Raw genomic sequence first — 16,415 nt, 5'->3', positions numbered from 1 at the left:
GTTTAATTCACCCAAAAATGAAAAATGAAAATTCATTTTCATTAATTACTCACCCTCATGTCGTTCAAAACCCGTAAGACTTTCGTTCATCTTCGAAACACAAATGAAGATCTTTTTGATCAAATCTGAGAGATTTCTGACCCTCCATTGACAGCTACGCAACTGACACTCTGACGCTTCAAAAAGTTCATAGAGAAACCGTAAAACGCATTCATATGAATTGAGCGGTTTAGTCTAAAATTTCTGAAGTGACACTATTGCTTTATTTGATGAATAGATTTAATTTAGTATTTTATCCACATATTAACATTGATCAGCAAACATAAACAGAAGCTGAAACCGACCATGCTTGACGCATGAGAGAACAAACCTCATTGGTTCCTGCTGAAGCTCAAACATGATGCGTAACACGAGAATGAACCTCATTGGTTCTTGCTGAAACTCAAACGTGATGCGTAACACGAGAATGAACCTCATTGGTTCCTGCTGAAGCTCAAACGTGATGCGTAACACGAGAATGAACCTCATTGGTTCTTGCTGAAACTCAAACGTGATGCGTAACACGAGAATGAACCTCATTGGTTCCTGCTGAAGCTCAAACGTGATGCGTAACACGAGAATGAACCTCATTGGTTCTTGCTGAAGCTCAAACGTGATGCGTAACACGAGAATGAACCTCATTGGTTCTTGCTGAAACTCAAACGTGATGCGTAACACGAGAATGAACCTCATTGGTTCCTGCTGAAGCTCAAACGTGATGCGTAACACGAGAATGAACCTCATTGGTTCTTGCTGAAACTCAAACGTGATGCGTAACACGAGAATGAACCTCATTGGTTCTTGCTGAAACTCAAACGTGATGCGTAACACGAGAATGAACCTCATTGGTTCTTGCTGAAACTCAAACGTGATGCGTAACACGAGAATGAACCTCATTGGTTCTTGCTGAAACTCAAACGTGATGCGTAACACGAGAATGAACCTCATTGGTTCTTGCTGAAACTCAAACGTGATGCGTAACACGAGAATGAACCTCATTGGTTCTTGCTGAAACTCAAACGTGATGCGTAACACGAGAATGAACCTCATTGGTTCTTGCTGAAACTCAAACGTGATGCGTAACATGAGAATGAACCTCATTGGTTCCTGCTGAAGCTCAAACATGATGCGTAACACGAGAATGAACCTCATTGGTTCTTGCTGAAACTCAAACGTGATGCGTAACGCGAGAATGAACCTCATTGGTTCTTGCTGAAGCTCAAACATGATGCGTAACACGAGAATGAACCTCATTGGTTCTTGCTGAAGCTCAAACATGCTGCGTAACGCGAGAATGAACCTCATTGGTTCTTGCTGAAGCTCAAACATGCTGCGTAACGCGAGAATGAACCTCATTGGTTCTTGCTGAAACTCAAACGTGATGCGTAACACGAGAATGAACCTCATTGGTTCTTGCTGAAACTCAAACGTGATGCGTAACACGAGAATGAACCTCATTGGTTCTTGCTGAAACTCAAACGTGATGCGTAACGCGAGAATGAACCTCATTGGTTCTTGCTGAAGCTCAAACATGATGCGTAACACGAGAATGAACCTCATTGGTTCTTGCTGAAACTCAAACGTGATGCGTAACGCGAGAATGAACCTCATTGGTTCCTGCTGAAGCTCAAACGTGCTGCGTAACGCGAGAATGAACCTCATTGGTTCTTGCTGAAGCTCAAACATGCTGCGTAACGCGAGAATGAACCTCATTGGTTCTTGCTGAAGCTCAAACGTGATGCGTAACACGAGAATGAACCTCATTGGTTCTCGCACGTCAAGTAAACATGCTTTAGCTTCCATTCACCACAACTGATGTGTGAGTTGATGAAAGTTTATATGTGAACAAAAGCCTCAATTTAATCTGTTCACTTTTTGAAGCGTCAAAGTGTCAGTTGTGTAGCTGTCAATGGAGGAACAGAAAGATCTTCATTTGTGTTTTGAAGATGAACGACATGAGGGTGAGTAATTAATGACAGAATATAATTTTTTTAGGTGAACTATCCCTTTAACTAAAATAAAATTTTTTTAATATGTTATTATTTCAGCTAACGTTTATTTCAAGTAATATTTTTTTTTAAATGGTTTTTACTTTTAGTTAACCATAATAACCCTTGTGAAAATGATATTTTGTGTCTGTGTGTTATTTTTTAACCTTGACGTGATGCATCTTTTCCCCTCGTATCCTGGCAGCGTGTGCGGAAACGGCCGATGGCTGATGTTTAAAATTCTATTGCGAGCGGGTGTCAGTAAGAGCGTCTTACCTCCCAGATCCTGTATATGCCAATTGTCTACCTGTGCGTTACAGACGCTGCTGAAACCTCCGGGATCATGTCCTACCAACAAAGGGTTCCTTTGAGCGAGTAGAGCAGCAATTTTATCATTAGTAAACTGAGCAGGAAAAAGGCTCGTTTCCCAATTGGCTGCCGAAGGAGTTAAAAAGGAAGCCCATTTGGCTGGCATGCTTTAAAAGCGTTTGCTGTGGTGTTTGGTCTAGACCTCTCGCTATGAGGCCCTCGCTGAGCTTTTAGCGCCGCGGCTCAAGCGCAGAACCCCGTGGCCTTCTGGCAGAGGACGAAATCCATTATTAAAGAGTACATCACAGGGAACGAGGCTGATAAACTTCTGACTCATACATAATAAATGCTCTGCTAATACATCATTTGTTTTGCAATGGCACAGAACCAACAGGCTGTCTACTATGATATTATGTTTTTGGTCTAAATTAATATTTAAGAGGAATTTATTGAGAGCCATATTTTACCTGCATACAGAAGCACCAGAGTTTGTCACACAGCACATTAAAGCAATAGTTCTCCCAAACATGAAAATGTATTCAATGCGAACCCTTTTGGACATTTATTTATTTATTTATTTATTTTTTGTAGAAAAGACAAGGAGAATTTTGAATATTTGTCTTTTTCAGATCCTGACAGTCATTGTTACTGTGAACTGGTTTTGTATGGCATTTCTAGATGAACTATTCCTTTAAACACTTCCAACCTGCCACGTCTCACAACAAGAGGGAGTTGTTCCTCCATCCATTTAGAGATTACTTTGTTGCACTGTAAGACACATTTTTTGTCAGTCGGATGTCTAAACATATTACTTCAGATTTTTAGCAAGGTTACTGGCCGGCTAAATGTCAACGATGACCTCATGATGTAGTTTAGCCCAGTTCTCAGTTTCCTATTGGCAGGCGGAGTGTTTGACTGAGTCACATGAGTTTCCTAAAAGGCATCGGGTCAGATAAGATTCTTGTTTCAACCGATCCAAACAGCCAGGCTTCGTGAAAAATGAAAATGAAAAACCTTTTTGTTCATGATAATTTATTGAGGTTGGAGTAATTTTCACAGTTCAAAATGCTTTCTTTACTCATCTGAAGCGACTTTTTGTTTGTCGGATCATTATCATTGTTTAGGACTGTGAGTCAGTGCAGTGTGATGGAATAGCAGGATCAGCGTTAGGCTCTTGTTGAGATCCAGCAAATAGATTTTGCAGTCAGAATATATATAGAATTGCATGATATAAACTCACAATTATGAGTTTTTTTCGGAGAATTGCGTGATATAAACTCACAATTATGACCTTTTCTCTCAGAAATTGTGAGAAAGTCAGAATTGTGAGATAAAAATTCACAATTATCTTTTACATTTTTGTATTCCTTGCTGGAAACAAGCTTCCATACCTTCGATATTAATAATCCAAAAGAAAAAAAAATGTGCACAGCATTTCTTTTTATTAATTGCTTTTAATATAATTTTATTGAGAAGTATACCTGTGATGAGGTGTGTTCTCTGACCTGTGAGAAATATAATAAATAAGTATAATATAATTATTTAAAGTGTGTGTAAAACAGTTTATGCTTTCTTTTGTGATTATTTGATGTTATATATGTACACAAAACTTGCTGCCACAATACTAGGGTGTCATGGATGTCTACAAGGGTTTTGCGATGCAACTGGTAGAATGTTCAGGGTTGGTTGCTAGGGCGTTGGTATGCAATTCAATTGGTTAAATGTTTTGTGTGGTTGCCAGGTTTTTGCTATACAACTGGTAGTGTGTTTTTGGTGGTTGCTATGGCCTTACAATAGAATTAGTAGAATGTTGCTATGCAATTATTAGAATGTTCTGGGTGGTTGCTAGAGTGTTGCTATGCAGTTGGTATGTTTTTGGTGGTTGCTTGGGGCACTGTCATGTAGTTGGTAGAATGTTTTGGGCGGCTGCTAGGGTGTTGCTATGCAGTTATAGGATGGTCTGGGTGGTTGGTAGAGTGTTGCTTTGCAGTTGGTAAATTATTGGTTTATTAATTAATAGTTACCAGGGTTTTGTTATGCAGAATGTTCTGGGTGGATGCTAAAATTTAGCTATGAACTGGTACTGTGGAATGTTCTGGGTTGTTGCTAAGTGTCCCAAGTCAAAAGAGTCCTCAAATCTAATATCTGTGATATTTTGGTATCTAGATTTCAGACTTTAGGTCAGCCAGGTGAAAATTGTAAGTTTGGTCACTTACAAAAGATAGTTTAATAAAACAATCCCATGGAAATTTGTAACTATTTTATATTTCAGTGAATATTGGTGGCTCATTTGTATGATCTACTTACAGATATGTTTAGGGTAGAATCTTCATGCTTACTTTTTTCTAAAAATCACATTTTGAAATGTTCCTATGATTCGCATCCTACGGATTCGTATGAAATCGCCACTTCATACTTCATTACACTTTCCTATGAGATCGGGTTGGTTTAGCACCTTATCTTAAAAAGTTGGTTTCAGGGATCATTCCAGTGTAGAACAAATAGTGCAGGATAAATTATACTAGGGAAGTTTATTAAAGTTCCTAAGTATGACTAAACCTGCCCCCAGAGAGCATGCAAAATAAGATATGTTGGAATTTTTTGACCCTTTTAATGTTTTGCTTGACAAAAACATTATGCATGAAAACTGAAATTATTCATTGGTTGAATTGGAACAATCAAATAATGATGGGGCATTTCATTTCAAGTTCTAGGAACTTCTGAATTTGACTCCTGCAGCTTCTTTTTGGGAATATCACATACGTTTGACCAGCAGACTGTGTGTGTATGTGTGTGTTTAGGTAACTGGTGATAAGACATACTCACTCACCCACTCTCCAACCCTCCAGCACTTCACCACGTCATTCCACCTTGCATCTCCCTTTGCTTTTTGGAATTTGGGTGTAAGGGCTACGGTACCACCCGGTACCGATATTTATCCTAATTACATTTCTGACAAGGAACAGCATGCACCATTCATCAGTGTCAGCGAGAGACAATCAGAATCCCACATTCCGCTCGTCCGAGCGACGGCCCTGACGGAGAGCTCCTCGGCTGAACTATGCTGATGGTGTCGATATGTCCTGGAGCCTGTCGGGGAAGGTAGAGGGGTGGTACCTTATCTCCTCAGATGTCACTCACAGGGAGAGATCAAAAGGAAGGGTTGAGATGAAGGAGAGTTAGTGCCTGCTCGTCGACTGGCACGCTTGGCTCCGCTAGCTGTCAATTCGGTTGTCTAAATGCTTCATCAATGGCATGACACAACCCCATGCACACTTGACTAGTGAAGTGCACTCACTGCTTTTCAGAAGTAATCACAGAGGGGTGCATTGCATTGATTTAGTTGATTTCACAGGAGTATCTAAGCATCCTTTAAACAAGACATACGCAAGAAACGAAATTGTGATATTTGTTTACAGAGAATGTATCTTGAATTAGGATTATGTTTTGAGCTATTTTTGGTCACTAAATTATTGTCTATTTAAGACAAATCCAAAGGCAACAGTTTGCAAATGGGGTAATACAAATTATGAGTTCTAATATCTTATACAATTTTGCTTAAATGTAATTGTATTTTATTATAAGGATGTTTAGATACTGTAAAACAAGTCAAAAATTGAAATTTAGTTTTAGAATAAGTTATTGTGTAACTTTTGACTAAGAAGAAACATTTTAATTTCTCAAACTCAAATTAAACGGTAATTTTGCATTATTGCATCTAATTTTTAATTACGTCTTTGTACATTCTGTGAATGCCTGGGAATATAATTTTATTTTAGACTAAATTTAAATGTTTAATCTTGATAAATAAACTTGGGAAATAATAATAATAAGCGTCTCTGATTTACTTAGCGTACTAGGGTCTCATTTTGTTACACATAAATATTTAAACTTATGCAAACCAGATTTTATTAAAATGTACAAAATAAACAATCTAGCAGATTTTAAAATAAATAAATGTAAATGCAGAGTACAATATACAAAGAATACAGTCACTTCAAAAAAGATGACGAGGTCTTCTATGATCATTGTTATAAAGAAAACAATATACATTTTTAGATAGTTGACAAGGATTCTCGTTCAAGGCGTTCTCATGGATCCTCGACATTGATCATGCATGTATCGTGCAATCTTGCATTGTACGAGTGCATCTAGAGCGGTCAGAGGTCTTTGGATCGGTTTATGTACAGAAGGGCATTGTCCATGTAGGGGGAGATCTTTGAACCTTATCTTGTGTTGTAACTCCTGCAATGTTTACATTATTTCTTATTACATTACATTATCTGGACTTCACAGACCCATCATGGTCAGGTTTTATGATCTGTGGGAGTAGATCTTCCAAGTCTATGTGCAAGAACCTTGGTTGCTATCTGTTGGTCGGCATTGAGTAAGCCCATAGGTCTGATTGATGAATGTGGGTTTTTCTCCCCTTTTTAAAAGCTAATGGATGCAAAAGGTTCAGGCATCTGTCATTTAGACCTGGCACAATGATAGGGCAAAGCTCAGGTAAGAATGTTACGTATAATTAATGTGGGAAATTATGCCTATCAGCTAGCGTCCCTTCAGGATTTTTATTTTTTATTTTTATATATTAACAACTTTTATATGTGTTTATATATATGCTGTATATAAGTTGTTAATATTTATGGGTATATTTATTCATTTAGAACAGATCGTCACAATATCTTGTCATTTTCTGTGTAGGTTCAGGTTGTGAGGTTGGGTCTTTCCACTGTGGGACGGGCCGTTGTATTCCAGTAAGCCAGAGGTGCGATGGGACAACCGACTGCTCGGATAGCTCAGATGAAATTGGCTGCCGTAAGTAACTCTTCCAGACAATCACAAGGTCACACTGAACGCTGATAAAGAGTGACAAGTGTGAAATAGAGCCGTTTAGTTTGTAATCCATAAACCCGGAACAGCATTAGCATTAGCCATGTGTTCCCTCAGGAATTTAAAATGGGATTTTAGAATAGTTTTTGTTGACTCTTTTTGACATAAATTATGTGCAGTCATAAAACATGAATTATAGAGCCTTTTTTGGGCTTTAAAAACATGTTTCTCACAAGTTAAATAAGAGTACGTCAAGCACGTAAAATCACTCACAGGAAGTGGGCAGTAGCGTTAGCGCTCTTTTCAAACATTCATTCTTGCCCATGTATTCAAGAATTGAAAGTAATAAATAAAATAAATTCTGCTGTAAAACTTGCTACCTATTTAACCACTACAAATCTGCTCAGATGACTGTCACAGATCCAGTCCAGAAGAAAACATTAAACATTAAGAAGTTAAAAGGTCAAATTAGGGTCTTTGCAATGTGGGACACAATACCCAATGCAATATATTCTGCTGCATACTGCACATTTTGGCAAATTTAGTAGGTATTCTGTACATACTGAAAGGTCACATACAAGTATAATAGTATACTAGTAGTTTTGTCAGTGTACAAAACAATCAGCTGCGTTTATTTGTGGTGCATTGTGGGATTGAATGAGTGCACTCGATTACGTTTCAGACACCACTACAAATGGCTGTCCCCTCAAATAGTGCCCTATTTAAGGGTATAGGGGGCGATTTCAGACACAGCCTAGGTCAACTAACAGTGACAAGGAACACATGCTAACAGAACCAAACCTAAACAGAATATACAGATTATACATGTTACAGGTGAATGATCTGCATATATAGTCTATGGTACGGGAGTAAAGTGTACAGCAATTACAACGTGATTAAAAAAATGAATGGCTTTCTTTTGCATGTAAATTAAGTATAATAATCAGACATTAATGAATCGATTAATTTGCAGAAGTTATTACTAAACACCTGTGCATGAAGTAATTAACGACTGATGTGCGACGGATGTTACTACACTATAAGAAATGATTTTTCGAAGTACTTCTTACGAGAAAAACCTGTTTCAGTCTTTCTACTTTAATTCAATGTGCTGCTCGCCATTTATTTGTCAATAATTGAGAAGTTTACTTGCAAATTCTTGAGTGAACACCCAATTTTTTTTCAGTGTATGGTTTTGGGAAACAATTGTGACTAGCTAGTTAATTTCTCCAGTGATGCATCGTCTGATATAGTTAAGCAGCGAATTATGTTGTTGTATAGTAAATTCAGCCCAGATCTGATCTGATCTGACAGTATGCAAAGTGTACATTAGCCTGGGTGCCAGCCCGAACCCCGCCCACAACATTTTTTGGTCGGGAAGTTCGGTCTGGACTCGCTCCGTTGAGGAGCTATTATGCCCGAACAAAAATTGTTCGGACCAATCAAATTGTCAGGGCGGGCTTTATACGATGATGGACAGATGAGCAACGGTAACGTAATCATCCACGTCACCAAAGAGCGCTTGATTTGAATTAGTTTACAACAAAGACGACTGCTGCTGGAGAATTGAGATTTCACGAGTTCACATTTACAAATAAGTCAGATAGAATAAATGCGTATATAAGATTTCACACAAATAAGTCGATAGAATAAATGCGTATATGACGTGCTGTCCGAGGAGAGCTAGGGCTGTGGGCTCGGTAGCCATACTCCCCCGTATTCCTGGTTGTGAGAGAACAAGACAAGAGTGAGGATTCGGGGTGGTGGAGGGATGCTGAAAAACTGTCAAGGAGTGTTAGGTAAGTTGACAGAGTGAATATGCTTCCTCATGCTGATAGATAGGGTAACGTTAGACATGGTATTGTTTGATGACAAGTTGATATTAGATTGATTATTTTGTACGTGCTCCTCCCGAACTTTGTTTATGAAACATCATGTGTAGATTCCGCCATCGCGTCTGTTAGAAGATATCGACAGCGCATTCATTTTAAAAGAGGAACAGAGAGCCGCGACATTTTGTTGGTTGAAAATATGAATGAAGAACATGCGTCATTTACTCCGTTGCTCTGATTGGTTGTAGGTCTATCCAATTGAGTGCAGAGTTTTTTTTTTCCTGGTTCGGTTGAGACAAGCCCCATAATCAAATCTCTATGGAGAAGTATCAGACTCACATTCTGACTAGAATCTGAGTATGACGACGTCAGGCTAAGTGTACATACTATATACTTCAGAAATGGTATAGATAGCATGCTATTCCGAACAACTCTGGACCAATAAATAAGGAAAACGTTCAATTAATATGATCAGAAAAGTCAATTTCTTGGCATGCTTATTTCTCTGTCCATGTCTGTTCTTGCATTCCTCTGTTTATGAAATCTGTCAAGGAATTCTGAGCTATTTGAAATGAGCTCTCTTAGCGCAGGCCAGCTCAAATCTCCTCTAGCTTGGTTAACAATGCCGTCTCATTGCGCTCTTCCAGCCCAGCCCACCTGCGAGAGCGCTCAGTTCCAGTGCCTGAGTGACGGCGAGTGCATTCCTCAGCACTGGGTTTGCGATGATGAGGAGGATTGCGAGGATGGCTCCGATGAAAGGCAGCACTGCCGTGAGTACTCCTTATCTCTCTCCCTCACTTTCTGCTTCCATTTCAATTACGACTGTCCGTCAGAGCTGAGAGCTCCATTGACTCCCAGTAATGTACCGGGATGTAATTTCCGTCATGTCGGAGAAACACGATATCTCAGATGTGCAGGCATCAGTATGAGAAACAAAAGGCAAAGCGTGCATTTGTCGTAGGGAGAGCATCCCACTTTAGTGAAGACGAGGACCACCCAGCGCACTCGTATTATAATCATGTCTCTTTGATCTTTGCTGGCAGCTGGCAGGACGTGCTCCGGTTCACAGTTCACCTGTACGAACGGGGCCTGCATCCCGGGAGGATACAGGTGCGACCGAGTACCTGACTGCCTAGATGGAGCAGATGAGAGAAACTGCAGTAAGTACTCTGCTGGCGTGTGTGTGATGGGATTAGAGCTAAATAGCTAAATATATCTTACTGTCGTGTTGTACCATTCTCCAAAAAGTCTCTTGTGCTCACCAAGGCTGCATTTATTTGATCAAAAATACAGCAAAAACAGTAATATTGTGAAATATCATTACAATTTAAAATGACTGTTTTCTATGTGAATATATTTTAAAATGTAATTTATTCCTTTGATCAAAGCATCATTACTCCAGTCTTCAGTGTCACATGATCCTTCGGAAATCATTCTAAAATGCTGATTTGCTGCTCAAAAATAAATTTTTCATATTCATCATATTTTTGTGGAAATATTTCTTTCTTGATTCTTTAATGAATAGAAAGTTCTAAATAACGGCATTTATCTGAAATGGAAATCTTTTGTAACAATGTAAAAGTTTACTGTCAGTTTTGATGAATTGAATGCATCCTTGCTATCCCCAAACCTTTTTTGTCAGACATTTTGAACCAAACACCATCGCAGCCAATTAGATTCAAAATGGTTAAAGCAAGTATTAAAATACAGTAAAAACCTAGTTTTTCATGAAATGAACAAATATAAGATTCTTATTTAATGATTTTCATTTATATGCTGCTTAATAACAATATATACCACTCAGTATGCAAAGTTGCATTGCATTTAATGAATTTGCTTTCATAATGCACAAATTTTTTGCAAGTCCCAAAATAGGGAGGTGACTCAAATGACACTTAAATATCAAAATAAGTGCATAAACATCTCAAAATTCATGATATTGCTTCATTTTATAGTGTGAATATATGACATATTGTTTGAGGGAGGAAACACACACACTCACACACATACACAAGGTATGTGTGTTTCCTCCTCCCTCAAAGGCTCCTTTGGCATTTTAATCAATTTGTAAGATTAAGAGTCTCGCTGATGGACAGAAATGGCCACAATATGCTTCTTGTTTGTCAGAGTTGATTGCAGATTCCTTTGTGGATTAGTGCAAGTGTCAGTTCAGTTTCTGTGCCATCATTGAGCTCTTATCACATACTGCTTTACTGTAACAGAGTTGCTATACACATAACGGTTTATGTTTGGTTCCACATTAGCTTTATGCTGATTCTTTGCTCGTACTGTACATTAAGAGCACTCACTGTATGGCGTACCTCAGTGGATGCTGGATTGCATTACACAGTGATTATATTTAATTGAATGACTGAGTGATGGACAGAGTCTCTATTTCTCAGTCTACCCAGAGTGCTCGGAGCTGAGGTGTGCTAACGGTGCGTGCTATAACAGGAGCCAGCGCTGTGACCAGGTGCTCAACTGCCGAGACGGATCAGACGAGGCCAATTGCAGTGAGTATCTTTCCCTGGCAGGACACGTATATAGACACAGTCATCTACTGGATAGCCGTGGAAAATGTTTACGCTACATTTACCACTGCACGATTTTGCAGCTATAATATTTGGTTATGTGAGAAATAAATTTAAATGAGAAAAATGCAAATATATATATATAATATTTAATATATGTGACCCTGGACCACAAAACCAGTCACATGGGTCCATTTTCTGAAATTGAGATTTATATATCACATGAAAGCTGAATAAATATGCTTTCAATTGATGTATGGTTTGTTAGGATAGCACAATATTTGGCCAAGATACAACTATTTGAAAATCTGGAATCTGAGGGTGCAAATCGCCTTTAAAGTTGTCCATTTACATTTACTCACTGCATTCACTCACAAAAATAAATGTTTTATATATTTACGGTCGGAAATTGTCAAAATATCTTCATGGAACATGATCTTTACTTAATATCCTAATGATCTTTGGCATAAAAGAAAAATCGATAATGTTGACCCATACAATGTATTGTTGGCTATTGCCACAAATATACCCGTGCGATTTATGACTGGTTATTATATAATATTTAAATTTTTCTCATTTTTGTTCTGTGCACTGTTATTTTTAGTATTATGGTTTTTATTCATATTTTGATTCACGCTTATTTTTATATTTTCAGTTTACATTTCAATTTCAGTCTATATTTTAGTACATACTTTTTTATTCGTTTTTTTTTATATTACTGTTATGTTTAATTTAATTTATTTCAGTTTTGGTATTAGTTAAGTTTTAGTTAATATTTATTTTAAATTAGTAGTTTTAGTGCTTCAACTTAAACTTATTTCAATTAATATTTATATAACTCTTTTATTTATTTCAGCTTTATTTTCAATTACTTTATTTAATAGTTTTAGTTAATAACCCTGATTCTATGAAACACAAAATAAGATGCTAGGCATAATAAAAAAATATGAATAACAGTGACTTTTGCGCAACTTTTAAATTTTTATGAAGCCATTTGATTTTAAGCCGTTTTTTTTAAAACGAACAAAGCAAATGTAAGTTATTGTTCACTGATTGTCCAATTCGCAGTCTTTGTTTTTTTATTGTCGTGATTCACCGCGACATTCGAAAACCAATAACATCTGCCATCAGCGATATCAAACCTGGTGCAATTTGTTCAAATGCGGCATTTGTGAATTGAAAATAGGGACAAATGATATTTGACCGGCTTAAAGGGTTAGTTCACCCAAAAATGAAAATTCTGTCAGTAATTACTCACCCTCATGTTGTTCCAACCCCGTAAGACCTTCGTTCATCTTCGGAACACAAATTAAGATATTTTTGATTAAATCTGAGAGTTGTCTAACTCCTCCATAGGCTTCTAAGGAACCGAAACTTGCTGGCCCAGAAAATGTATTAAAGACATCGTTAATATAGTCCAAGTGACTCCAGTGGCTCAATCTTAAGTTTATAAAGCGACGAGAATACTTTTTGTGCGCAAAAACAAACAAAAATAACGACTTTATTCCACTTTTCATTTCCTTCTCTCTGGGCGTCGGGTCTTTTTACATAGTGTTTAAGCGTAGCGCGTCTGTGTTGTACGTCACCACGTAGGCTCACTATTGGCCGACGCTGGTCATGTGTGACACGTGGTGACGTGCAACACAGACGCACTACGCTTAAACACTACGCGAAAAGACCCGAGGCCCAGAGAGAAGGAAATGAAAAGTGGAATAAAGTCGTTATTTTTGTTTGTTTTTGCGCACAAAAAGTATTCTCGTCGCTTTATAAACTTAAGATTGAGCCACTGTAGTCACTTGGACTATATTAACGATGTCTTTAATACATTTTCTGGGCCAGCAAGTTTCGGTTCCTTAGAAGTCTATGGAGGAGTGAGACAACTCTAAGATTTAATCAAAAATATCTTAATTTGTGTTCCGAAGATGAACGAAGGTCTTACGGGGTTGGAACAACATGAGGGTGAGTAATTACTGACAGAATTTTAATTTTTGGGTGAACTAACCCTTTAAATTTAGAGCTGACCGCACACATATCTATTGTATGGCTTCATATGAATCATAATATACTTCATATGTATACATAATATACATAATATACTTCATATGAATCATAATATACATAATATACAGCACATATTGGGTGAATACAACATGAGGGTGAATAAACAATGTACTTTCGTCTAGTTATTTTCCACTGTATTAAACTATATTTAACTTTTGCGTCAAATTGTGTCATGGATGTGTCTTGGTTGTGTTCAGCCCGGCGGTGCAGCAGCGGTCAGTTTCAGTGCAGCAACGGCGAGTGTATTCCTCGCGGATACGTCTGCGACCATGACGATGATTGTGGAGATAGAAGTGATGAACAGAACTGCAGTACGTAGATTTAATTTTGCACGTTTTTTCCACATCTAAATCATAAAGAACGTAAAAAGGTAACATAAAGTAGTAGCTTAGAAAAGCCTGTGTATATGCTATCTACAGCCTACCCAACCTGCAGAGGAACATACTTCACCTGTCCCAGCGGCCGCTGCATTCATCAGGTCTGGCTGTGTGATGGAGAGGACGACTGCGATGACAATGCGGATGAGAAAGGCTGCGGTAAACCTTTGAAATGTTGCTCTGCATGCTAATTATTGCAAAAACCAGGCTTCATTTTTATTTTTTTCTTAATATGGCTGAAATTGTGTTTTATGTGATGTGTTTAGACAATGTACAGCGTGAATGCTATCCAGGGGAATGGCCGTGTCCTTCTTCCAGTGTTTGCATCCCTCTTGACCACCTCTGTGACGGGACGGTACACTGTCCTGACGGAGAAGATGAAACCAACACCACTGCTGGACGCAACTGCAGTGAGTTACCACTAAAGCCACTGTAACACTAGCTGACTTTTGACAGAGTTATTTTAGTATTATCTATATACTAGCCTATTATAGTATGTATTCATATTTTTCATATTCATATAGTTTTTTATTTTTGCGATTCATTTTTTTATGTGCTTTTGTACCTTTTGTGCTTTTTGTTTTTACCTGTATATAGCTGTAGATAATTTTAGTACTTCAACTTAAAACCTATTTTATTTCAGTTCTTATTTTCAGTTATTTCAGATCTAATATTTATATTCTATTTATTTTATTTTATTTGGTGTAGAAACGACACAAATAATTAACAAAAGAATCAAAAAGACATGAATAATTACAAAGTAAAAGCAAGTATTAACTGTGAAATTTTGAAGTGAAAAGACTGAAATTGTATTTTTTATAAAACATACTCCAATAACTTTTGCTTTATCTACTATTAACTTTTTTCAGTACCTTTATTATTATTTATTAACTTCTTAAATTTTTTTTTTTTTTACAGTTGTAACAATAACAACATATTTATCTTTTTTTTTAATTCATGTGCCTTCATCTTTAATGATATCTCTATGATATCTCTTCTCTTCTCTGATGACGTGTTTACTGGCGTGAGGGCGGGACAACCTGTCACTCACATGAGATCGACCAATAGCAAACCACAACCCAACCAATCAATTGCCAGTGGACAAAATCAAGTTCCGCCCTACATTTTTTCTGCCGTTTCACTCGGATATAAGTCACATTATGGAAGATAAAACGATCGCAGCTTCTTTTTTCATGCTGTCTTTAAAGTTGACCCTAACATTTCGAGTGACATGAAGCTGTGTTTTGTGTCAGGTATATGGCGCTGTGCATCCCTGAGCTGTGAATATCATTGTCACGCCTCTCCTGAAGGAGGAACCTGCGCCTGTCCTCCAGGATATGTGGTCAGCAGAAACGACAGCCGCTCATGCATCGGTAGAACGTTTGATTGGTGATGAAAATGGTTATTCACACACTCAATCAAACTTGACATGAACTCAACTCTATCCCTGTATTTTGTGCACATGCAGATTATGATGACTGTAGTCTATGGGGTATGTGTGACCAGCTGTGCGAGGATCGGATCGGAAGCCATCGCTGCAGCTGTCGAGAGGGATACCTTCTGGAGCAGCACAGATACTGCCGAGCAAATCCCTCATGTAGGTTCATTCAGGCCTCTAACATCCCTGCGTGTAGAAGCTGTCCGGTGGAGTGCTGTAATTGATTCACTGACATTCTGTTTAATTCAAGCTTATTTGCTTCAAAGCAGCTTCACAAAAATGCATGTTCAGTCAGATATGAGTGCCAAGTAAAGTCACCTTTATTTATAAAGCACTTTATACAATATAGTTTCAAACAGCTTCACAGTGACAAACTGGAAAATGACGACCAATGATGCAAAATATGAGACAAAATCACATTCTGCTGTAAAGCAGCTCTGAAAAAGACAATAGTGACATTCAGCTCAATTCAGTTTAGTTCAATAACTGTGGAAAGTTCATCACAGTGTACTTGATAGTACAAGTTATGTAGCAGATTAAGAAGACACAATGAACATGTTAGGCAATGATTACAACTTGTGTTCATAATGATTACAATATAAAATTGACGTCCTTTGAAATCTGTGCAAAAAAACATAATTTTCACACATAATAAATCATATTAAATTAAGTAATATAAATATATTTTAGAAAGTTTTACAAGTATTGTTCTTTTTATCCATTTATTTGTTTTGATCTTTTTGCTGTTATGTCTGCATTGTATTTTCCTGCATGCTTTCACTTATGTATCATGGCTTTCAGACTAATATTCCTAGTGTTAACTGTTATCTTTTATGTCCATTAATCAGGCTTTTAGCAGCCCATCTCTCTTCAAGCGCCCCAGTTTGCATTGAATGGCATCATGTTATTAAGCTCCTGAAATGTCTGCCTCCCAACCATTTGTTTGGCAGGCCTGGGAAAATGAATAACAAGCGCTGGCACCAAACAGCCAATCCTCAACTCTCTCA

At 37.7% G+C, this 16,415-nt stretch overlaps 1 protein-coding gene across 1 annotated transcript in view; it reads left to right on the top strand.

The window, feature by feature from the left end:
- lrp2a (low density lipoprotein receptor-related protein 2a) overlaps positions 1-16,415 on the top strand; it is a 108,880-nt gene that overhangs the window by 6,407 nt on the left and 86,058 nt on the right. Inside the window, exons 2-10 of the mRNA XM_084421580.1 lie at positions 7,041-7,154; positions 9,649-9,771; positions 10,045-10,161; positions 11,404-11,514; positions 13,791-13,904; positions 14,013-14,129; positions 14,237-14,380; positions 15,224-15,343; positions 15,439-15,567. Of these exons, the coding sequence (XP_084277706.1) occupies positions 7,041-7,154; positions 9,649-9,771; positions 10,045-10,161; positions 11,404-11,514; positions 13,791-13,904; positions 14,013-14,129; positions 14,237-14,380; positions 15,224-15,343; positions 15,439-15,567 (1,089 nt within the window). The remainder of the gene's footprint in view (positions 1-7,040; positions 7,155-9,648; positions 9,772-10,044; positions 10,162-11,403; positions 11,515-13,790; positions 13,905-14,012; positions 14,130-14,236; positions 14,381-15,223; positions 15,344-15,438; positions 15,568-16,415) is intronic.

This window comes from Rutilus rutilus (assembly GCF_951802725.1).
Source record: "Rutilus rutilus genome assembly, chromosome: 10".
Classification (NCBI taxonomy): Eukaryota; Metazoa; Chordata; class Actinopteri; order Cypriniformes; family Leuciscidae; genus Rutilus; species Rutilus rutilus.
Note: the sequence above shows the minus strand (reverse complement) of the source record. Positions and strands in the feature narration are given on the sequence as shown.